The following is a 24332-nucleotide window of genomic DNA, read 5'->3' as shown; positions in this document are numbered from 1 at the left end:
ATACAAAACTAATTTTCTCCTTGCTGAAATCCCACGTTGCAAGCATTATGCTTCATCTTGCACCATTTCCCCAATTCGATTACCTATTACTCTCTTATAACTCCTCAGCAATCTTGTATATCTATCATCTCAGTTGTTCTTTATCTGGAATATCTTTATATGCAATCTATTGTCTTCCTAACTACATATTACAGAAAAAATATGTCAAACTTATTTAAAATGTAAACTCTCCTTCACTCTTCTATAACTTGTGTTCTCGAGCACAAGGCTTTGGGCTACAACCTGCTTTGGCATCTGTGGTTAATATATCATGTGAGGACCATTTGTCCCCGTAGTCCCATCAAAAAATATATGTGTGAAAGATCCCTGTAAGCGTCTAAAAGTAGAACGCGGAAGCACATGCTTTTGGTAGAGGGCGATTTGTATCGGACGCGGACACGTGAGCAGAGCAGAGATCGAGGCTTGATATCATCGGGTAAACAATGATGTTATAATTTTTTAGGCGTAGAGATAACACAAACCCCCTTTGAGTTTTTTTTTTGACCTCTGGTCTATGGAGCCACTTATGACATCATGTTTAGGAGCAAGCAAGCATGTACGTACGTACGTAGTACTGTATTATTCAGTCGCAAATACAATACAATAAACATGAATCAATACTAAAGTAGGGAATTATTTATTAAATCAAGACAGGCTGAGTAGGCATGACGAATGATGTATCATCAAGCTGACGCTGAGGATTCGGCGGCGAGGGCCGTGGCTCCGGCCTTGAGCTTCTTGGCGATGCCGGCAAAGTAGGTGCCCTGGTGTCTGGCTATGGCGAGCTCTGCCTCGGAGGGCGTCCTGCTGCCATCGGCGCCGGCGAAGGTGCCCGCGCCGTAGGGGCTGCCGCCCCTGACCTCGTCGACGCCGAACATGCCGGCGCCGAAGGTGTAACCCAAAGGCACGAAGAGCATGCCATGGTGCACGAGCTGCGTGACGGCGGTGAGCGCGGTGGTCTCCTGCCCGCCGCCCTGTGTGCCCGTGGAGAGGAACACGCCCGCGGGCTTCCCCGCCAGCGCCTGGCCCTGCCACAGCCCGCCCGTGGCGTCCAAGAACGCCTTCATCTGCGCCGCCATCATGCCGAACCGCGTCGGAAAGCCCAGGAGCACGCCGTCGGCGTCCGCGAGGTCGCGTGGGGCGAGCACCGGGTGGTCTTGGCGCGCCGGCGCCGCGCCCATCTTCCCCAGCACTTCCTCTGGAAGCGTCTCGGACACGCGCCACACCGTGGCCTCCACGCCGGACACCTCGTCCGCGCCCTTCTTGATCTCCTCCGCCAGCGCCGCCACGTGGCCCCACGTCGAGTAGTACCTGCAGGTGCATGCATGCATGGGCATAACGTTTTCGAATAAAGCATACCGTGCATGGATGGAGGAGATGGAATGGAAGAAGTGCTCGATTGTATTATCACATAGGAAATCGATGCGAACTGCTGGGTGCTTACACGACGTAGATCTTGGTGGCCATTGCTTTGTTTTGCTTCACTTGTGATGTTTTGATGTTTTGCTTTGCACAGGAGCTTCGAGTTGAGCGCAAAGGAACTGTCTTGTCGTGCCACCTGCTCTGCTCTCATGTGATGGTGATTATTTATAGAGGATTAGACTATCTCCAACCATGACAACCCAAACTCAGCACCCATTGTTTGATTTGGGTCATGCACAGTAAAAAAAGATCTCAACCCAAAATTTACGTTCTCCAACAGAGGACCCAAATCATCCCCCGTCATCTACGGTACAGCACTCTTTCTTCCTCCCGTGTTCGTTTCTGTAGGAACGCACAGCAAGAAAACGAAGAGGAAAGCGGCGGCTAGCCACGGCCTACAGGGTCCATGCTTGCACCGCTCTTCACGCGCTCGCCGGCGGCCAGGGAGCTGCGCCGGGGCCAAGGGCGCCAGCGCGCTCGCGCCAGGGGACTGGGCAGCGGCGTCGGACAACCAGGAGGGCAGCCCGTGCGCGCGCCGCTTGCTGCGACGGCCAGCAGCAGCGACGGCGGGGCCGGAGGCGCCCGCGCGTTCGCGCCGTTGGGGCTGCAGCGGCAGCCTGCGGCTGGCCGAGCGCGCTCACCGGTGGCGGCGGCCCCTGCTGGGGGCGGACCGGATATTTGGGTTTGGGTGCCGTGATGGCTATCCCGTTGGAGACAGTCTTAGAGGAGGGCAGGGCAGGAGGCAGCCGCAGAGACGAAGGAGGCCGGGATGGTTTGACTTGGACCACGATGCTGATGGTCGATGCCTGCCTGCCGTGCCATCTCTGCTCTCTGACTTTATCAACCGTCTAGTCGGTTGATTTGTCATGCCACGTTAACTCCAACAAAAGCAAATAAGGTGCCAGACACTATCATGGTGTCATCCTGACGTCTTCTTTTTTTTTTCTTTTCCTTTTTTGTTTTGTTTTGTTGAGCCTGTGTCATCCTGACGTCTCCGGGAGTCCGGCTGCCTCGTTTCGTACAGAAGCAGTTGGAAGTGGTTCCTCTCACTTAAAAAAAAACTGGAAGTGGTTCCTCTCACTTAAGTTCAAGCCTAGACAGGTGTTGTGGCTCTGATTCTTTCATTTGAGCTACTTTTCGGCTATAGAACATTGTTTTTCTCTCACAACATTTTAGCATAACCATCAGCATAAACCAAATTTCAGCATAAGCCACCTGCCGTAGGTTCAAATCTCTCTGACTTGAGTCACACACTACTCATCCAATTCACACTGTTTTAGCCTGTAAATAAGTGATCTAAGCTACAGATTACTATAGCTGACAAAATTAAAGTGGTTTAGATATTATATTTAGTCATAATTATTAATAGAAAACAATTTGTCTAAGGCCACTCTGTGTTGCCCATTTACACATCTAAGAACCCCTAGTAGAACTACAAATACCCAACTCTAGTAACTAGTAAGCCCTCGTATGAGCAGGGGGCAGCTCCTCCGTATGCGCTCCATGGCCAGAGCCCAGAGCCGGAGCCCTTCACGCAAAATTGCTCTGGCTTCCATGCTTTACTGACCAGAAGCATTCCTACGTGCAAAAGTGTTTGGTGCACTTCCGCTCACTCCGCAGAGCCAGTGGAGAACCCGGTGCGGGGCCGGGGAAGGGGACGAACGATGCAATTCAAGTAAGTCCTAAATCTCCGTAGTTCTCTTAAGATAGAGCTCCGCCATATATAGAAGATTTACTCTAAAATATAGTTACGTCTTAGTCATAAAGTCTGCACCTTGTTTCACTCTGATCCAGTTAACTATTCATCCCATATGTTTTACATGAAATTTAACTCATTGGAACTAATACTAGTGCCAAGCTGCTTTCGGTTCATCGGCTACTAGATTACATTAGTGTCAAATCGACCAACTAACCTTCTACCCTACACACGTGGTCGTAGCCGATTGGGACGGTGGTCACAGCGACATCTAACTATAGCTTGTCCTTACCACACAGTTGAATTTTATATATACTCAGTTGAGTAGAAAATTTTAATTGTTATATATAAGATGAATTATTATATATAAGTTCAAGCCTATGTGAATGAAACCAAATATGTACATATTTTTACTATTTCTCTTTGCAATTGAAATAGAACTTTGAAATGGATTTAAGTTCAATTTCATATGAGCTTTATATGAAGCTTACTTTGTTGCATGTCATTGTTTTCACTCACTAGTGTTGTATTCCCGGTGTTGTGGACAAAATAGGGACTACAGGTAACCTCAGTTTTTAACACCTCTACAATGGTACAAGAGATAGAATCTCAGAAGATATAAGTATTGTTCAGAACTTCGTGTTTAGCACCTTATAATAATCAAAATTAATTATCTTTCCCCCCCTCTCTCTCTCTCAATTTATTTTATATAACATAATACGCATATACATAGCATACAATATCTGTCCGATAACTTTGTATGTTTTCAATATGTATTTATTGGAACCTCAATCAATGTATGGGAAGCGCATGAGCTCAAAAAATTGATTTTTTTGTGGTCAACCCTTGTCTCTTTATGACAAAACAGATAAATTTAATTAGTCTAGTGACATAATCAATTTCAAAGGTAGGTGAGGTAAAATGGGGAGTAGTATGATCCATTTGTATGGGTCATCCAACCAAAACAACCTTGTCTTAAAACGGCCCTGTTTTGTTGACACAAGGAAAAAAAAGGTGAGGCAAAGCTTACCCTATTAATAACACGGTATTCCCCTCAAAAAATATTAATAACACGGTAATGCCTCGAAAAAGTCAAAAATAAATATGGATGCATAGAAAATGTAGATATGTACCGTCAATCCATCGTGGAAACCTTGAAGTTTTGAACTATAATAACGCATACCGTATTCTTCATGTTAAAAAGTGCGGATTGCTATTGTTTATCTCAAACCAACAACCCTCTAATATTTCCGGCTGATCCCCCCCCCCCTATTCTTTTTGTTTATCCTTTTTTTTGCGACAATTCTTTTTGTTTATTCTAATAAAATGATGTCACTCATATTTTGCATAATCGTACATGATTGCACTGATATATCCATTTTACCAATTTTTTTTATTTTCAGAGGTGTTCATAAATTTTTCCCATATATATTGGCTTATCTCGTAGCACTGGATAAGTACACTCGAGTTTCAATGCGAGACAATGGTTAGCTGAAATGTGCCAACATGTGGATTGATACTCATGGTCACTACACAATAAGGGCCTGTTTAGTTGAATAGGATGATTATTTAGCCAACTAACTTTAGCCCTAATCTCCATTCAAACAGCGAGTATAGTAGGCGCGGACTAATTTGTGAGTCAAACCTATAACCAATCGTTAGTTAACTCTGTATAATTTTAGCTAATTAAAGTTAATTTTTAGATTAACTAATATAATAACTAGCCCTAACTGATCTAAATAGGTCATACGTCCAACGGAAATGAAATTCATACACACTTCATAAGCTTGGTGTGCTAATAAATATACATAAAACATATCATGGTAGTTGGACAAGCTAGCGGGACCAACAGTGGTCCATATTGGGAAAAAATTTATGCACGTGTGGACGTGTGTTGTAGACTCAGATGAGCCCCTGTGGCACCTCATTGTTGCCGTCGAGATGTGGCTTGATGGACGCTCGGCTGGTCCTTCACAGCGCTGCAGTATGTGGTCCAACTTCATCATGCATGCGAGCTGATCCGTGGGCCTCTTTGATCTAAGGGTTAACGGCTAGTTAGCTAAAAATTAACGGTAATGCTCCTGTCCGTCTGGACGGAATGGACCCCGCCTATGCCGCCCATGTTCGCATCGCACGCTCGCTCTGCGGTGTCTACACGCTACGCGCCCCTGCTCATGGGATGGATCCCGCCCTCCCCCGCACTATCCCTGCTCGCGCTGCGCACCCCTGCCCGCGGAATGGATCTCACCCTCCCTGCTCCGCTCCCCTGTGTACTCGCACCTCCCGTTACGGCCACGCTCCATCCGCCTGTCACGCCCCGGTCGAGGTCCGTGCCGTCGACGAGTTCTACATCGGCGACCTCCGCGCCACTCCGTAGCATCGAGCCCCATGCCGGTGTCAAGCTCCGCGTCAACGAGCCTCCATTTTCGCCCGAGCAGCAAGTAGATGTTGCGCTTGAAAGCACATGTTACAAGCATATGTTTTCAGTTCAGAGGTATGTTGCAAGTTTTTCATATGGATGTTGCAAAGGTAGATTGAGATGTTGCATGCAATGGTTGCACACATATGTTGCAAGCTTTTCTTTCCAATTTTTCATTTGTTTTTCAGACATATGTTGCAAGTGTGTTTATCTGGATATTGCATATGTTTCACACATATGTTTGCAAGTGTTTTATTTGGATGGTGTGTAAGTGTTTTGCAATGGTTTCAAGTGTTTTTTGCAAGTATTTCAGATGTATGTTTCAAGTATTTTATCTGCCTTCAGATGTATGTTCCAAGTGTTGCATTTGAATGTTTCAAAAGTAGATCGGGTGTTGTATCTTCCTTTGAGCCTTCTGCTGCCTCGCCTAGGTGTCTCCATCTCCTTATGACGTCGGCTGGGCATTCGCTGCCTCCTTCCTCTCTTTTCCGATGCTGTTGACGTTTGGGGTGACGTAGGTCCCACGTGGACATGCGAAAATTTACTACAGGTGTTCTCGATGCTTTTGACGTTTGGGGCGACGCAGGTCCCACGTGGTTGTGCGAAACGACGCGGGAAAATTACCGTAGGCGTGGGCGTTTGGACGCTAGCAAACTCAAAAAATTGACTCAAATTAGTTCTAGTGCAACTAAACAAGAGGGCTAATAGATATGCTAGTTTTCTAGACAAGTTTCCAGCTATAGCCAGCTAAGTAACTGACCATAGTTTGAGCTAATTTTTAGCCGAAAATGAATGGATATATCAAGCATGCCCTGCATCTCGCTTGGACGGCAGTGGCGAGGTGACGCACGGGGGCTCACGTGCATCACACGTGCATAAAATCTTTTTTCTGTATATATGCGCATGTAAAAAAACGATAACCCATGGATGGATCTTTGGAAATTTTGGAATCTAATCTAACTAATAATAACTAAACAGATCCAGGATTTATCTGCCAAACAACATGGAAAAACAAAGAAAGAAAGAAAAGGCGCAGAAGGCCTCTTTCCGTCCCGTCCCCGCCCCACGTTCGTCTTCCTCTTCCTCGCTGCCGCCGCCGCCGCCTCTGCCCTGCCCCCCAACTTGAGGAAGCTCCTCCTCCCCCTCCTCCAATCGCGCCACCGCGATCCATCTCATCATCCCCCGTCCACGGACGGAGCCGCCGTTCCCGTGCCTCTGGAGATCAATCCATCCAATCAGCCGGACTTGGATTGCTTTCGAATCTCCTGGTAAGATTCCCTCCCCCCTCGCCTCGCTAACCTAGATTATTACTCTAATGGTCATGGACGCCATGGATGGCAGATGCTTCCTTCCTTCCTTCCGTTCTACTACTCCCCTTCCTTCTCGCCCTCAGGTATCCAATCGAAGCGAAACCACCACATCTATCTTTCTACTAGCCGAATTCATGCATCGACTCGGATCTCCTTTCTTACTACGCGCTGCTGTCGATATTCATCCACGAGATTATGAGATTTAATTGCCGTATTTTATATAATACAATAGCTGTCTAATTTCGATTCCGCGATCTGCAAACGGCATCCTTCCACTCCAATTCGATTGAGCTCTTCTCTCCTGCTCCTGACGACAGGAAGGAAGGAATCATGTGCGATTGACGCAGTAATTGCGCTGTCCTTGTTCCAGTACAATTCGCGGCCCACCTCTTGCGTCTTTCCCTTGCGCTGTCGCCGACCCCCCTCCCCAATGGCTCCACGCACAGACTCGGCGTCACGGGGGAGAAAAGGAGAGCTCTCGTTGTCCTGTATGTCAGTATTATGTGTGCTGCTGCTGCTGATGCTCTGGTGGAAGTGTAGCCTCCGCCTGTGCTGGACCTACCTCTCGGTGCCAAACAATGATTAACATCCCCTTAGTACTACTGCACACACCTTTTCGGTCCCAAACTGTGATTGTTGATAGGGGTTCCTTTTTCTAATCCTGGGATCTTACCATCTAAAAACACCACCCTTCCATCTGAAACAATTCAAGATGACTAAGTGTAATATGCCTAGTATTGCTCTCAATGCAATATCTGCTCTGCGCTGAGGAATAATATGTCATCCTAAATGACGGTTGGAATTGGATAGGTTCATAGTTACTGAATTGCCTCAGCCGTATGATCCGATCCTAAATTTTGCATCATGTGGCCATTCAGTCTCTTTTTTGCTACCCTTCCTTACATTAAAACTGAATAATTTTGGACGTTTTTATTTCAGTTGGATTGTAAGAGCCCGGCAGGGAGGGGGGCTCTAGGTGGCGGCTAGGGTTAGGGAGGTGGGTTGTGGGTGGCGGCACAGGGAGAGGGCGGCGGCGTTAGGGCAGAGGGAGAGGAGGAGTTGGCGCAGGAGAGGGAGAAGGGGAAGGAGGGATAAGCCTTGAGGCTGTTCTTTCTTAATCACAATGATTACACAGTCCCTCTACTTATGGTCCTAGGTAGACTTGTATCCTAAGCAATCTAATGAGGGAAGTCCTTATAGATATGGACCCCTTCCTATCTTAACTAATCCTATTCCTATTGGAGACTCTCCTGATATGGATAGTGGACGTCGGGGACCTGCCCTTGCTTGTGCGCCTCCCCCTAGGCGTCGGCGCTGCTGCTGCTGCTGCTGGCGTCTGGGCCAGCTGGGCCAGATGGGCCTGTAGGCCCCATTAGGCGTATGACATCACTCCTCCCTTCTGCGATCAGTGCGTCCTCGCGCTGAATCATTGTCCAATCTTTGACTGCCTCTGGTGGTGGTTTGGCATCCCCGGATAGCTGTGTGATTTGAACTGTGATGTGGCCCAAGGTGTCGTTGAATTCGTTGGTGGTGACATGGTAATCGGAGAACTGGAAGCAGTAGCTACACAAGCCGAAGTAGCCGGAGATGTAATAGCTGTCGGTTCCCGAGCCATCCAGTGGTTCATGGATGTGGCGGGCTGCGTAGATGGCGGCACCGGAAAGCGTTCCCGGGAAGTGTAGTGACTGTTATCTCCCGTGGAGGTCGTAGAAGCGAGTGCATCTGGCCAGCATCAACTTGTCCCCTTATGCGCCGGCACAATGCAATGGCGACGATGGTTGGTGGTGTCGTGGTAAAGTGTTGTAGCGTGCCGAAGAGGAGGTCGCCGGTGTCGGAGTTTGCCGGGGAGATCAGCGGGGGGCCGTTAGCGTGCTGCCAGCCGATGTAGACGCCCTTGATGGAGAGGAACTGTTGGCCGTTGCTGTCGAAAAAGACAACCGTGGCTGATGGAAGCATGCGTTGTGTCCAGGCCTCAAGGAGTAGAATACTCGAGGGGAAAGCTTGCGTTGTCGGTGAAGAAGTCGTGTGGAGGCGATCGCTAGGAGATGCGGAGCTGTAGTTCCAATCGACTCGAGTATGTCCTGCAGTAGCGGGGAGGATGCTGGTATGTAGAGGCGGTTGTTGTAGTAGATGACGCCTTCGCAGATCGTCCAAGCTGGAGCCGCTGCCTGCAGTGTAATAGTGTCGTAGATGATCTGAAGCTCACGCTCATCCGTGGAGGCTCCCCGAAGCTGAACAAGAGTGTCGGAGATGTCGATGGAGCGTAGAGTCTCGTTGCGGTTGCAGTTGGAAGTCGGGGAGGACGCCGATAGGTTGTCCGCCGTGGCTGCTGCTTGAGGTGGGTTGAGCTTCAACTGGCGGGCGTACATTGTTGCTGCTGAATTGTAGCCGAACTGTGGGATTAGTGCCCCTGCTGATGGTGTGCGGGTTGTCAGGTTCGCCGGAGGAGGATGTGGAGGTGACTCATTGTCCACTCGAATTGCTGTGGTGCGTGGCTCCTTTTCCCGAGCTGCGTCGGGATCGACGAGTGGAGTTGCTGCGATGTCGTCCAGGGCGCGGGCGAGGAGGACGGCTGCTTCCATCTCCTGCGGTTGATATTGAGCGACCGTGTCCCGAAGCTTGTGTTGTAGACCGTTGATGAAGAGGTTGACTTGATGGAGGTAGTTGGTGATGCCAGTGCGTACTGTGTACTCGGTGAAGGTGTCGATGTAGTCGTTCAGGTCGTCGTTGTGACGGGGAGGAGCGGGGTCATCCCGTGCTTCCTGTTTGGTTGGAGGGCTGAAGTCGCGGATGAGGCGCCGTGAGAAGGGGAAGGAGGGATAAGCCTTGAGGCTGTTCTTTCTTAATTGCAATGATTACATAGCCCCTCTACTTATAGCCCTGGGTAGACTTGTATCCTAAGCAATCTAATGAGGGAAATCCTTATAGATATGGACCCCTTCCTACCTTAACTAATCCTATTCCTATTGGACTCTCCTGATATGGATAGTGGACGTCGGGGACCTGCCCTTGCTTGTGCGCCTCCCCCTAGGCGTCGGCGCTGCTGCTGCTGCTGCTGCTGGCGTCTGGGCCAGCTGGGCCAGATGGGCCTGTAGGCCCCATTAGGCGTATGACATGGATGCTAATTGATGCATGTGTATTGGAATAAGTAGCGAATGGTTGCTGCTAGTGCTACCTGAATTTAATCGTAACTCACTGGCTGCACCGCTCCCAATGTAGCACAAAAGAATTTGTGCATGTTTGCATTGGAATAATGTTTTGCATAGTAGAACTAGCTTCATGAAAAATTGTGTAATGTGGCAATCTTAACTTCTTTTGGGCCCTAATCACAATTTTCATATCTGCTTTGTCTATCAAGTTTTTTTTTTCCCCTTTCAAGTAATGCTTGCTCCCTCATGTATGCCTTTTCGTTTTGCAGGATTTTCCACCACACATGCATCCTTTTGGATTTGTCTAGTTCCTAAACCCTTCTTTCAGACTGGCAGGTATCAAGAGGCCATACACATCTCGCACCTCTAAGTGGGTGTGGTCCTGCAACAATTCTGCAACCACCTTATCCTTGCCTTTGGGAGTAAGCCTGACCTACATCTGGAGGCTACGCCGAGCCTTGGAAGGCCTTTTTGTTGATTACGGCTAATTCCCAACGGCAGCTGAGATGTAACAAATTTGCTCAGCTCAGTTCTCTAGAAAAAGGTCCTTTGCTTCAGCAATGTGATTGGTTTCATAGGGTTTTTGGTGTGTTGGTGATCAAAGCAATCTGGTGTAAGCTTGCACAGTTGGCATCAGAGTTTATTTCTTATGGTTAGGTTCTTTTGCTTTTCATCCTCTACTGCACAGCACAGATCCAAGGTACAGACAAATACCTCTTGTATTTTTACTGCTTCCCATTGCATTCCCATGAAGAAGCAACTAGTTTAGATCCTACTTTACTACAACTCAAATCTTCTTTTGTTCTCTTGTTAGGAGGGGTTTTCCCCAGCAGATGAAACCATGCGTGCAGCGTCAAATAAGGATTCTCAGTTGAAGACCATGACTGCTTCAGCTAGTCCAAACCAGATGGCAGATGAAAATAACCGTTCAGCCGTGAGCGGGCATTGTGGCACTAGCCCATCATCTCATCAAGAATGCTGCAGATCAGAAGACTTGAATAGATATGTATGCTCTGATGAGGGCAAGGAGGTTGGGCACCTAAAGAAGAGCCAGTCTCTTGGAAACATGCTTCAAAAGGATCATGATCATAATTCTAGCGAAGGCTCTGAGTTTGATGTTACAAACCATGAACACAAAGGCGACCCCTCTAGTTTCAAGAGAGGTGAAGTTGTTGGAGAATCTACTAAGACGTGCAGCCCAAAAAATGAGGACGATTTTGATGCCTCATCTGACCTAATCAGCCATGACTTTTGTGAACCTTTGGGTGATCACACTGTTGATTCTGATAGCCATCATCGCATGTCTTATTCCCAAAGCAAATTCCCAAGATCACAATCTGCAATATTTCAGAATGATTCCACCAGTGATCCAGAAGGTTCTGTCGATTCTGAGATACTAGGGTCTCGTTGCAGATCTGTTGATGGTTTATGTTCACTGATTGATGAGAAGTTTGACAACCTGAGCGGTGGTGAAATGCATCGCAGTAAATCGAATTTTGATGTTTATTGTGCACCTTCTTCTCCAAATGTGTACCGGGCATCCAACATCGATGACCGTGGTTCAGTAGGTTGCTCTGATGCTGCTGCAGAGGGTCAACGGTCCACTGGAAGCACAGAAGAAAATTTTGTCAGGGATGGGATCCTAGTAGGTCATGAATACTGGGATGGCAAATACATTTGTGGTGATCACTCACTGGATCCAGTTGCCCCTTTCTGTGCAGATCCAGGGGATGTTTGTCACCATTCTGGGAATGACGGTGACCTCAGTGAAGCTACAGATCAAGAGAGAGAGAAGCTGTGGAACAGAGATAGCACACTCCACCAGTCCCTTGTAGTTGAAGTGCCTGAGTCGGTGAACATTTCTGATACAAATGACATTAGTGGGGAACCTGAACACAGTAAAACTGATATTGATGAGGACCCAAGTGAACTTACTCCAAGAACCTACAATATTAAAAGAATCGAGGATTGGATCAACCAAATTGATATCAATGATATCGCTTTGGATGAACAAGGAGAAAGTTCAAATTCTGCTTTGGCCAAATCTAGTGAGCCAATGGCTGGTGTTCCTGCTGTGCGGCCTGATGCTAAAAGCCTGCTTGGCATGGAGATAGCTTACACTTATATTTCAAAGTTGACTCCTGCTTCATCATCGGCACAGTTGGCAAACCATGGTTTGGTTGTGATTCCAAGACTGAGCGCATTCTCAGGTTTGCGCGTATTGAACTTATCAGGGAACTCAATTGGTAAGCCCCTTTTCTTTATTATTAGTTTTATTAGTTCAGAATTAAGTTATTAGCGGCATGCTGTTTGCTGTTTTCATATCCTTGTTTTCTTTTGCATCTGTACTGCTCATCTGTTTCAAGAAGATTACATCGCATTTCTAATGTTTGGGTCTTTCTGTGCAGTGCGAGTAACCGCAGGAGCTCTTCCAAAAGGCCTTCACATGTTAAGCCTGTCGAAGAATAACATATCAACAATCGAAGGCCTCAGAGAATTGACACTATTGCGCTTGTTGGATATCAGCTATAATAGGATATCTAGAATTGGTCATGGTATGTGTTTTAGCATCTTATAGTTTGCTCCTTTATTTATTGTGTTACTTTATTTATGTGCTTCTCCCTGGTTGTAGTCACTTGATAGAATCTTATGACGCTCATACCCCCTTTCCCCCATTTTCATCTTCTGACTTGGCGCGTTGTTATGCTTTAGATTCTTAACTATCTTGAGGGGTGTGAGAAACCATCCATGGATGTTTCCTGAAACTGAATTATATATGATTATTCAACTGAAAAGATTTCTTTGCCTGCATTGACTTTGTTTTGGATTATTTGTTAGGACTGGCCTCCTGTTCCTCATTGAAGGAGTTATATCTGGCTGGTAACAAGATCAGTGAGGTAGATGGTCTTCACCGGCTTCTGAAACTTAAGGTTCTGGACTTGCGCCACAACAAGATTTCTACATCAAAGGGCCTTGGGCAGCTAGCTGCGAATTACAACTCTCTAGAAGCCATTAACCTTGATGGCAACCCTGCACAGAAGAATGTAGGTGATGAGCACCTGAAGAAGTACCTGCTTGGTCTCCTGCCAAACCTCGTTGTGTACAACAAGCAGCCTATTAGGGCGACTGGTTCAAAAGATGTCTCAGACCGCCATACCCGCAAGATCTCTTCTTCGCACCGTTCTGACCGTGGTGGTAGATCGGACCGCAAATCTTCCAGATTGGTGGGTGCCTCATCTTCTCACATGCCACAGAGCTCACGACATGCACGCTCTGGATATGCCTCAAGCTCAGTGCTGAAGTACACAAGAGCTCGCAGCACGCCCATGACTTTGCTGGGATCAAGACCTGCTGAACATGTGAGTGCCATAGATGTGTCGAAGCATACTCAGACAGAGGGAAAGGCGCAGTAAGATCAGTCAAGCACAGCCATCGATATACCATGTCAATGTTGTGAAATAAGCGAGGCACCAGTTTTGCTGATCGAGTTTTTCTCACGTGAATAAAGCTCAAAACAATAAGCAGAGCAGTGCTTTCATATCAGCACATATTTTTCTAATATTTGAGTGGTATTGATGACAATTGGGAATTGTATGATTTTTTCCCTTGCAAATAAAGCCTGAATGAAACAATAAGATTATCATTTTTTTTAAGACGACTTCTGTAAGACTGCAATATTGGTTGGTGATAAATTTTGTGAGCATTATCTGAATTTTGTGAGTTGTTCTGAGTGTATGCTTTGATAGATATATGGTACAAGTACCCTTGGGTTGGACAATTGGTGGGTGGTGCATTGGAATGGACAATTGGTACAATTTTGGGTTGGACAATTGGTGGTGGTATATTGGGATGGACAATTGGTACATTTTTGTTGTTTATGTATGGCTAATTGGTAGTACTTTGCTTGCATCCGGAATGTGTTTACCTACTGGCTGCTGTTAGCATTGTACTGCGGCGATATATTGCTCTTGTATGGAATGGAACACCATCCAGGAAATGATTGATTCACCTTGTAGTTCATTCATCCTGTATGTTCATACTCTAATAACAAGAAGCAAATACTTGATACATCCTTTAAGAAATGGATCATGTTTTTTTTACAAGAATTAATGGGCGTAACAAACATTACACAAACAAATACTTGTATTAGCAGAGTATGTGGCTACTACTTGATGGAGAATTAACTCAAGTACGTGATGGGATGGAATGGAAGTCTAAAGGGAGGGGAGGGATTCCACACGTACAATCGATCAATCCGGATAGAATAGATGATCACGTTCAGGCGTCGGCCCCCTTGGTGTCGCCGCCGTTTTTGGCCATCTGCAGGTGGTTGCCGCCGACGTGCACGTCCTCGTCGGCGATGAACTTTTTCCAGAACCAGTGTGACTTCCAGACGAGCACCATCTCCTCGATGGGCACGTTCTTGGTCTCCGGCAGGAAGAGCGCGATGAAGACGGTCATGATGACGACCCAGCCGGCGAAGAAGTAGAAGAGCCCGAACTTGAAGTGGCAGAGCATGGTGAGGAACGCCTGCGCGATGCAGAAGGTGAAGAACATGTTGACGGAGACGTTGATGCTCTGCCCCGCCGGCCGGATCTCCAGCGGGAAGATCTCCGACGGCACCAGCCACCCGAGCGGCCCCCACGACCAGGCGAACCCGGCCACGTAGGCGCAGATGAACACCACCACCACCGCCGCGTAACCCCTGGCGATGTCGCCCGTGCCGCTGGTCCCGAACTTGGCGGCGATGAGCGTGCCCACCACGAGCTGGCACACGATCATCTGCGCGCCGCCCTGGAGGAACAGCTTCCGGCGCCCGACGCGGTCGACGGTGACGATGGACACCACGGTGGCGAAGACGTTGACGAGCCCCGTGATGACGGAGGACATGAGTGAGGCGTCGTTCTTGAACCCCAGCGTCTCGAACAGCACCGGCGCGTAGAACATGATGACGTTGATCCCCGTCAGCTGCTGGAAGAAGGGGATCATGACGGCCATGGTGAGCTGCGCCCGGTACCGGCGCTTGACGATGTTCCGCCACGGGTGCTGCACCTGCCGGGCCTCCTCGCTCGCCGCCACCAGGTCCGCGTACTCCTCGCCGATGTCCTCCGTGCCGCGGATGCGCCGGAGCATGCGCCGCGCCTCCTCGGGGTGGCCCCGCTCCAGGAGGGAGTTGGGGGTGTCGGGGAGGAAGAGGGACTAGGGAGCCCAGGGTGATGATGGCCGCCGGCACCGCCGCCAGCGCCAGGCTGACGCGCCACCCGTACCCGGCCTTGATCTTGTTGGTGCCGTAGTTGATCAGCTCCGCCGCCAGGATGCCGATCGTGATCATCAGCTGGAACCCGATGTTGAGCGTGCCACGGAGACGCGCCGGCGCCATCTCCGACAGGTACACCGGCACAGACTGCATACATGAATGCATGCGTACGTTAGAAATCAATTTTCATTCATTCATTCATTGTTACTAGTACTTGCCAATATTGTTTTAGAAATCACAGTGCTGTCTGATGTGTTTTTTTTAATAAAAAAGCAAAAGGGCATGGACTGTGCCATTCAGTTATTGAGAAGAAATGATCAGCAAGCTAATAAGGTTAAATTGAAGGTACCCACCAGCAGGTGGTTGCAAATTGAAATACGCAGTACGTAGTACTAGTCGACTAGCTAGTGGTACGTGGATGTGTGTGTGTGTGTGTTTAATAATTATCTGTTGTTATCCGTCTCCAGGGCTCATTAACTAGTCCGGTCAGATCTTATCTCGTAATCCATAGTGTCACATGAAACCTTGTGTTTGAATGATCTTTGCAAGGAAAAAAGAAGTTTGCTTTTGAATGAAATTTAAGTGTTGCGCGTGAACCTTGGCGATGTCGACCGACCTTACATGCGTACTGTTACAGCTAGCTAGCCAGCTAACGACCACGGAGTACACACACACACACACACACACAGTTAATGGATACAATTATATACTAGTCTATATAGAGTATATTGTATATGCAATTAAACAGCTCGTCGTTGCCGCCAATGACATGCATGAACATAATAATGTCGTCGAAAATACAATTAACACTTAGCTAGCTAGCTAGCGGCTCTGGTAACAGGGCAACACTTTTTTTTTAAAGATGAAGAAGCAAAAATGCAAATTATACATTAAAGCCCTCTTTGGCACGGCTCATCCAAAACGGTTTCACCGATGAAGCCAAAGCCGGTGAAGCCAGAAAAACTGGTTTTTCCCGGCTTCTAGTTCATTTTAACCCCGGCTTACAAAACGGCTTCACGCTACAGTGCCTCGATTTACGCAAAATAGATGAAGCCAAAGCCGGCATAAGCCGTGCCAAAGAGGCCCTAAACCAGATGAGATGCTAGAAAGCTGCTCTCTGGTATATATGCTTGAGAGATACTCCTATAAGAAACAAAATTGTTGGCAACAGGTAGCTAGCTAGCGTAGTAAAGGGGTCAAGATCAGCAACTAGCTAGCTGAGAGCGAGGCCGAGGAGGAGGACAATGAACAAGCAAAGGCAGCAAGGGCCAAGAAACCGGCGGCAAGCTAGCATAGTGATGATGTGAACATGCATCTAGCTAGCTAGGTGGCAGATAAACATACAGAAAAGTTTCCGTTGGTTAACTGCTAGTATATTATACACGTATGTATGTATGTGTATAGTTCCCTTTGGTTAACTGGCACCTAATGCAGAGAATCTCATCTCGATCGTAATCTTTTCTTTTCAAAACTCAAGCAACCCTTGGACAGCTACGTATGTCCCTATCATGTACGTACGCAAGGTCATTGACGGAATCGCTACCTACGGCCTCGCTCTTTGCTGTCACGACAAGGTAGAATTCATGAAGAGATCATTTATGGTGTAACATTGCTATCATATATATATATATATATATATATATATATATATATATATATATATATAGAACTACTATTCTGTAGTTGGCCATAGAATAACTTATTCTGTAGCCACTTTGAGTTACGATAATTACTATGTTAATTTATAGTAACTCCTTACTAAGTGGTTTACGATAACATTATGGTAAATATTCTCATGTGTTATAGTAACCCAACTATTGTAAATATGTATTGATATTATGGTAAATTAGTATATAAAATTATGGTAAATAGAGGTGGCTACAGAATAACTTATTTTGTAGCCGGCTGCTGAATAGCCTCTCCCTATATATATATATATATATATATATATATATATATATATATATATATATATATATAACTGTCTTATATAAATATATATGCTTTGTCTCATTAGATTAGGTATAGTTCTTTTTGTTACCTGCCGGGCAAAAAAAACAAGCAGCAGGACAGAGTAGCCGCATCTCGATCGTCTCTACCGAGATGAGGCGTCTCGGTAATTAGTACTCAATCTCGAAAAAAGATAGCTAGTGTACGTACATATGCAGGCATCCAGTATTACTGCATAATATTATGTACTCTCTCCGTCCAGAAAAGAAGTAGCCATCAAATTTATAATAAATAGTATTAATATATTTATGTCTCTAAATAAATTTATTATAAAAATATATTCTATAACTAATTTAATAATACTAATTTTGTATCAGGAATGTTAGTATTTTTTATATAATTTTGATCAAAGTTTAAATTGATTGACTTCTCGAAAAACGAGAATTGTATTTTTTGTGAACGGATTGAGGGTGGTATACACCGTACCTGATTGGCGAATCCGACGCCGATGCCGAGGAGGATGCGTCCGATGATGAGCATGGCGACGTTCTGGGCGGCGCCGTTGAGCGCGGCGCCGACGAGGAAGGTGAGGCCTCCGACGAGCATGGACCACTTGCGGCCGAGTACGCGGGTGACGGTGGCGGCGAAGAAGGAGGCGACGAGAGCGGCGAGGTAGAGGGAGGAGGTGAAGGTCTGCAGCAGCTGGTTGTCGTACTTGCAGTACTGGTTGGTCTTGGCCTCCTGCTTCTTCCGGAACACCTCCGGGAAGAACTTCTTCAGGAACGGGTCCATGGAGGTGACGCCGCCCGAGATACCGATGTCGTACCCGAAGATGAGGCCGCCGGTGGCGGCGACGATGCAGGTGAGCAGGACGAAGAGGGTCAGCTTGCCCGGGTAGTCCTTGCCCCCGCCCGTGTTCACGATGGCACCGCCGGCCATCGTGTCCTCTTCCTCTGGCAGCTAGACGGCCGGCCGGAGAGGCAGCTGGCTGAGAAACCAAGGAGCTGAGGCCTGAGGGAGAGACTATGTATTAGCTGGAGGCCGGAGGGGCTAGCCCAAGCAATGCAATCAGCTGGAGGAGGGCTGAGGACAGAGTGCTCAAGGAGACGGAGGGCTGTGCTCCTTATATAGGCACGGGCATGGACATGTATATATTATGTATATATATAGACACAACACAATAGAAGATAGGCCGACGGTTTAGTGGTCATCACTGGCTGCAGCTAGCACGCAGTCTCTGATCGAAATGGATGCATGGTTGGCAAGTCAACGCTAGCTAGGTTATCTTGGGATGCATACACACACATGTGCTACTACGGTGATTGCATATATATTGAAGATAAGATACATGGATGCATGGTCAGAGCAGTTAAGCAACAAGTTGATCGAAGGCGCAGTTGGAGTAACCGTTACGGATGCAGGACCTAGCTGTACGTGATCTGTATGCGGCTGCTGAGTTGGAGAAATTATCTAATCCGTCGTTTCAGTTCCCATATGTATCGTCAGATTATGAGGTGATGAGCTAGCTAGGGTTGACTTGCTGCTGCCCTGCCGGCCTTCCTCACCAGCATATCTATGTATAATAATATATAAAAAATATCTGTCCTCCGCCCGTTGCGTTTGCATTATTTGCTTAATAATATCTCAAGATATTATGTATCGACTTCTCTGAATATTGCATTGGTTAGTTGGATGACTAACACACACACACACACACACACACACACACACACACACACACACATAACATGGATATATATTAATGCAAGGAGCCAATCCGAGACCCCTCTCCTCCGTTCCTATCAAACGGTATAATGCATGAACAACAATATAATAATAATAATGCATGGACGTATATATTTTGGGAGGACATATATGCATGGTCACCGCCTCAGCGGTAGCCATGTGAGATGAGCGATTTACAGTATTTTCTCTGGGTTGTTCTAGCTCCTCAATGGTGAATGTGAATGGTTCTAGCTACGTACTTCTACCTTGCGGGGTTCTAGTGTTGTCTGCATTGTCGCATTGGTTATCCTTTCTCTTGTCTGTTTTAGCACTTTACATAGCTTTCAAGGATGTCCAACTTCTACTTGTTTCTGATTTTATTTGTTACAAAGTCCATTTTTTAAAACTTCAACTTTTATGGTAGGACGGTTTTAAAATTGAAGGTTCAAAATTTAATTTTCATGACAGTTAAGGGTTGGAATCTAGATGTCACATATTAATAGAATTGTGTTACATTACATCTAAAATAAATATAATTAATATATTTTTCCTTTAAAAGTCCATTTATGTTTATCCTGGACATTTTTACTTTTGACAATGAACGTAAGGCATCAATCTCTTTACTAACACATGATATATTTTTTTTGTAATACGAAGTTTATGTTATTAGATTCATATTAAAACCCACTATTGATTTTATTTTATGTCCCATAGATGAGATACTACTTCATGTTGTTATATGGACCGATGAATTGATGGATGGAAGCCCTCTGTGTCAGTCTACTATTAAAAAGCCAGCCCAAATTTTCAACCTTGGTTTGTTCAGACTAGCAAAAGCCTGTTGAATGTATCAAAACTTTAATAGGAGTACATGTGAAAGCGAGAAAATGTATACGCATGCTTATTGGACATATCCAATTAAGAATAGTAGCTGATGAACAATCTGAGCGTGTCACATCGCTTGCCTAATCGGCGATCATATACTTGTAGGTACTTCATATATATATGGCGCCTCATATTGTGGACCTTTGTTCTTTCTTTGACAATAGGACATGACAGATCACATAAGACACTTCTGCTTAGTGTAATCTTTAATCTAATATAAATGATACTCCACCAATCCTAAAATACAAGCCATCTTAATTAAGAACTCTAAAACATATTATGAGTTAAACTAAAGTAAATGATACATATAATCCTATCTTAATCGTGAGAAACATGCACGACTACCAAATTTGGGTCGGTGATTACACACATTGGTAGGTTTGTATATGACTATATGAGTGCTGATTTTTAAAAGTGAGCTAGAGGTCAATTTAGAACAAATTTTAAATACTTATACCTTGTGAGATGGAGGGAATCTTTTTAGTTTTTGCTGGATAGTGACCGGTTAACCTGAATAGGAACTACGTTTATTTGGCAGAATATACACCTACTATCATATACTAGTAGCAGCTAGCTAGTACTACTTACGAGACCGAGACAAAAGAACAAATAACACCCCGGACCTATATATATAGATAGGATCATCATCGATATAATGCCTGTCGTACAAATACAAAGATAGAGAATCTGCAGTGCAGAAGCAGTTTCCTCGTGACTGGAAAGGCAAAGGCGATACCTTTTCAGTTTTGCTGCATGCATCAAGCATAAATTCTGATCGATCTGATCCCTAAAAGCTGGAGGCTATCTCGTGTGTCATGCCTGCACGTAGGACATACGTATTCACGCTTATCCTGCTCGAGTTCGTGCATGTTTCTCTGGTTTTGTTACTGTCACTTCCTTCGTTCCTGAAAAAAAAAATCAACGTTTAAAGTTGTTCCAAGTCAAACAGATTAGACGATGATAGGACTCGGTACCAGCCGCGCCAATCAGCCATCCAACCACTTAATACGAAGCGCGTGTTTGGGACAGTTTAAAATCAGATTTTCACCCAAACTACAGTCCTGTTTGGGACTGCTTAAAATCAGATTCTTGATGAAAATAATCGAGAATCCCACCCAAACTACTTGATTCTTTCTCGATTATCTAAGAATCAAGAGCTCAAAAGAACCAAGACCGATTTTCTTCTGGTGCTCCTCCCTTCCGCGTTCCTGGTGGCCCTCCGTGTGGGAGCAGAACAGCGGCCAGGCGTGGGACCTTGTGGAGGAAGAGTGGGCATGGAGATGTTGAAGTATGCTGAAACGAATGGTGACCTGAGTAAGAAGAAGGACACAAAAGTCTTTCTTTTTACAATTGCCATAATAATCAAGTGCCAAACACCTCTGACTCTTTATACTGGAAATTATTTAGACCGTAACTTATAAGAAAATTCAGATTAGATTATAATTAATTTGTATATAAGCTATTCCAAACGGACCTAAGAAGCAGGAGGTGAAAAGAATTTGGAACTAAACTGGAATAGGAGAATCTTGTACCGCTGAAACTAATAGAAGGCTTATTTCACCTTTACTAGAACAAGAAATTAACTAAAAAATACGTTTACCACAGAATTTATAATTTTTTATATTATTTACATTAAGAGGTAAAAAGAATCTAGAATTCTTTTGACTGGCTATTCCCTCCACTAGAACTAATAAAAGGCTTATTTCGCCTTCACTAGAACAAGGATTTTACTAAATAAAAATATTGTTAGCACATAATTTATAAATTTGCTATTGTTTAGATCATATAATTTTTTTATGATTACAATTTTATCATATACATATAATACTACTCCCTTCATCTCGGACAAGCTTAAATTAAAGTCAAACTTTTGAATACAGTCTATTCACTCCCTCCATCCTGTAATACAATGATTTTTTTAAAAAACAAGATAACTTAAGAGAATACTCAAATAACGCTTGTACCAATTAATTAAACCCAATTAAAGAGTTTCTTCTCAAATCATGGTTTTCATTTTAACAAACTCTGCAATTCTAAGCATGGCACCCGTACATAATGCCTTACATTTCAGCACAAATTTTGGAAAGTCATAATAAACTGTATTATAGGATAGAGGGGGTAGTGAAGACAGTAAGACAATGCCTTTAGCTTACTCTTTACAAGTACTTTAATAAAAGTTGTGTTTTCCATATATCCTAATAGAAAATCATAGTAAGCCCATATTTTTAAGAACTTGTCGCTGTCCAAAACGATAAGATTTATGGAACCAAAGTGAGTGAGTGATAATACAATTTTTGGTCAACACTTTGTCGTAACAAAACAAAATACGCTTTCTAAAAGAATCACAGATAATAATACTTTGTATAGTAGTAGAGGGAGCACAAGTTAACGTGGAGTGTAGTGGAGGTTTAGTCTGCCGCTAATAACGTATAGAAAGCTGGCTTTATTATTATTTTCTTCATCAAGCGTGGACTCTGAAACAGCCGATAGGTAGTAGTGGAGTACTATACAGTGGTTTCAGCTGCAATTATATTGTTTATTGGCTGTGCACATGCATATATTCATTCGATCCGAGTTGAGGTTAATTAGGATCGGATGATAATAAAAATATGGTGATTAATAATAATGTACACGAATCACGGAGCACAATTAGGACAAGCTAGCCAAAGTAAAGCATACTCCCTCCGTCCCATATTATCTGTCGTTTCCGGTTTCCGTGCCACAAGTTTGACTCGATTTGTAGAAAATACGTACAACATTTGTATCTCCAAATAAATTTATTAAAAAACTAGATTCAAAGATCTTTCCAATGATACTAATTATGTACTATAAATATTAATATTTTGTAATATATATTTTATCAAAGTTGTTTCTTAGGAAGCGAAAGCGACAGATATTTTGGGACGGAGGGAGTATGCAGCAACTTGAGGTTAGATATGCACGTGCTGCCTGTGAGGCACAGCCTGCAGGGAGAGAGAGGAAAATCAAAGCAGAGAGGATACGATGCATGCATGATGGACATGCATGGATCAGTGTCATCAGGGGTCAAATATATGCATGCATGGTCATTATTAGCCGCCAGTAACCCTATCGACGATCCATTGTCACAGAAAACTTTCTGGTGGCGCAGAATCAAGTGCAAGTGAAGGCAACGGCTAGTTACTGTTTTTTTGTGTGGCTGTGCTGTGGATAGGATAACGCGCCAACTCGTACTATATGTATCTGTGCCACCGCCCAGTCATCAGTGCTTCCTTTTGTCGCGCATATAAGTGTATCTAGGTTTGTTCTAAACTAAATCATTTTTAACTTAATTTGATAAGTAGTTACATGTATAAAGATACTATCTTAAATAAAGGGATTCACTAGGTGGGAGGGGGACTGCATGAAAACCAAGGCCGGGGGGTATCAATGATGCAAAATTGATTTTGTAAATATTAATTTTCTTCTCTATAAACTTAGTCAGACGACTTAGCATAGTTTGATTTGATACAAATTAAAGTCAGGTCACGTATATTTCACGATAGAGGGAATATATCTCGGAGACGCGGAGAGTTTAAATATGTTTGGCTTAAGATAAGAACATATATCAATGAAGTCACAGTTAGGAGAGGAGGAAGTTATAACTATCAACTAGTCGTCGTGGCCGCCAGCTAATGCAATTCGTGGGAACAAAGCTTTAGGCTTTAGCACTTCATTTTGTTGACCCGTGTGTGCGTGTGCCCGGCCGCCGCCATATGCATGCATGTATGAGCTCAATTGTAACCACGGCACCTTTATTCTAGCATGCATATAGTTAATAACCCTTGCATATCCCGTAAACTGAATTTTTTCGCTTAGGAGATCTTTTAGACAAAGACTCACCTGCTACAGTTGAAATAATGTCGTCGGGCTTGGAGATCGTATGCTTGAATTTGGGGGTGAAGTATGTTTTTCACCCTCAAACTCGCGTGATAGTCTATTTTAATAGAAATTTGATCTACTATCTAAAAAATTATAAATTATTTATTTTAAATCTGGATATGAAACTAGTACTATTTTTTTCCTAAAAATGTTCTCTACCTATTTATGATCTCTCTGTCTCTATCTAAATATATATAGGTATTTATAAATGGTTTATTTTTGTGGTTTTATTTCTTATAGTTGCACTCATTATTCATCTCAAACAAGTAAGATCCGAATAACTCTAAATATAGCACCAATAGATGGATGAAACTTTTAGGAGAAAATTGGAACTAGTTTCATATTTTTATGATTTAAAATAAATTAATCATGGATTTCTAGAGATCAAACTAGGTTTTTATTATTATTAAAAAACACTTGTGAAGCCATCCGGAGAACCAAATTTGTCATGTTTTGACACTTATTACATGGTGGGTTACCCGATTTTATAGTTTAAGGTTGAAAATCGGATCTATAAATTGGAGGTTGAAAAATGTACTTTACCCCATTCGGTACATTCACTGCTCTATTTCAACAGTAT

At 44.6% G+C, this 24332-nt stretch overlaps 2 protein-coding genes and 1 pseudogene across 3 annotated transcripts; 1 reads left to right on the top strand and 2 right to left on the bottom strand.

Annotated features, from left to right (window-relative positions):
• Positions 1-565: 565 nt before the first annotated feature.
• On the bottom strand, positions 566-1538 carry LOC136550760 (NAD(P)H dehydrogenase (quinone) FQR1-like). The gene is made up of 2 exons (XM_066542358.1): positions 1484-1538; positions 566-1350 (listed from the first exon to the last, which is right to left on the bottom strand). Exons 1-2 carry the CDS (start codon positions 1504-1506, stop codon positions 723-725), a joined length of 651 nt encoding a protein of 216 aa, XP_066398455.1. The 5' UTR covers positions 1507-1538; the 3' UTR covers positions 566-722.
• Positions 1539-6603: 5065 nt separating this feature from the next.
• LOC136549285 (uncharacterized) lies at positions 6604-13741 on the top strand. 2 transcript variants are annotated; one of them, XM_066540525.1, is made up of 5 exons: positions 6604-6844; positions 10364-10735; positions 10850-12281; positions 12444-12590; positions 12874-13741. In XM_066540525.1, the coding sequence occupies exons 2-5, from the start codon at positions 10685-10687 to the stop codon at positions 13446-13448; spliced, it is 2205 nt and encodes a 734-aa protein (XP_066396622.1). In that variant the 5' UTR covers positions 6604-6844; positions 10364-10684; the 3' UTR covers positions 13449-13741. The 2 variants fall into 2 exon arrangements, with proteins under 2 accessions (XP_066396622.1, XP_066396621.1); XM_066540524.1 differs by having other exon boundaries at positions 10305-10735.
• A 454-nt stretch (positions 13742-14195) lies between these two features.
• Positions 14196-18341, bottom strand: LOC136549286 (sugar transport protein MST3-like; annotated as a pseudogene).
• Positions 18342-24332: the final 5991 nt, after the last annotated feature.

This window comes from Miscanthus floridulus, chromosome 4 (assembly GCF_019320115.1).
Source record: "Miscanthus floridulus cultivar M001 chromosome 4, ASM1932011v1, whole genome shotgun sequence".
NCBI lineage: Eukaryota > Viridiplantae > Streptophyta > Magnoliopsida > Poales > Poaceae > Miscanthus > Miscanthus floridulus.
Note: the sequence above shows the minus strand (reverse complement) of the source record. Positions and strands in the feature narration are given on the sequence as shown.

Coding starts and splice junctions, on each gene's coding strand:
- LOC136550760 (XM_066542358.1), bottom strand. CDS start 1,506: ATGGCCACCAAGATCTACGTCGT. Junction 1,351..1,483: donor GCCACCAAGATCTACGTCGT/GTAAGCACCCAG, acceptor ATGCACCTGCAG/GTACTACTCGACGTGGGGCC.
- LOC136549285 (XM_066540525.1), top strand. CDS start 10,685: ATGGTTAGGTTCTTTTGCTTTTCATCCTCTACTGCACAGCACAGATCC. Junction 12,282..12,443: donor CTTATCAGGGAACTCAATTG/GTAAGCCCCTTT, acceptor CTTTCTGTGCAG/TGCGAGTAACCGCAGGAGCT. Junction 12,591..12,873: donor GATATCTAGAATTGGTCATG/GTATGTGTTTTA, acceptor ATTATTTGTTAG/GACTGGCCTCCTGTTCCTCA.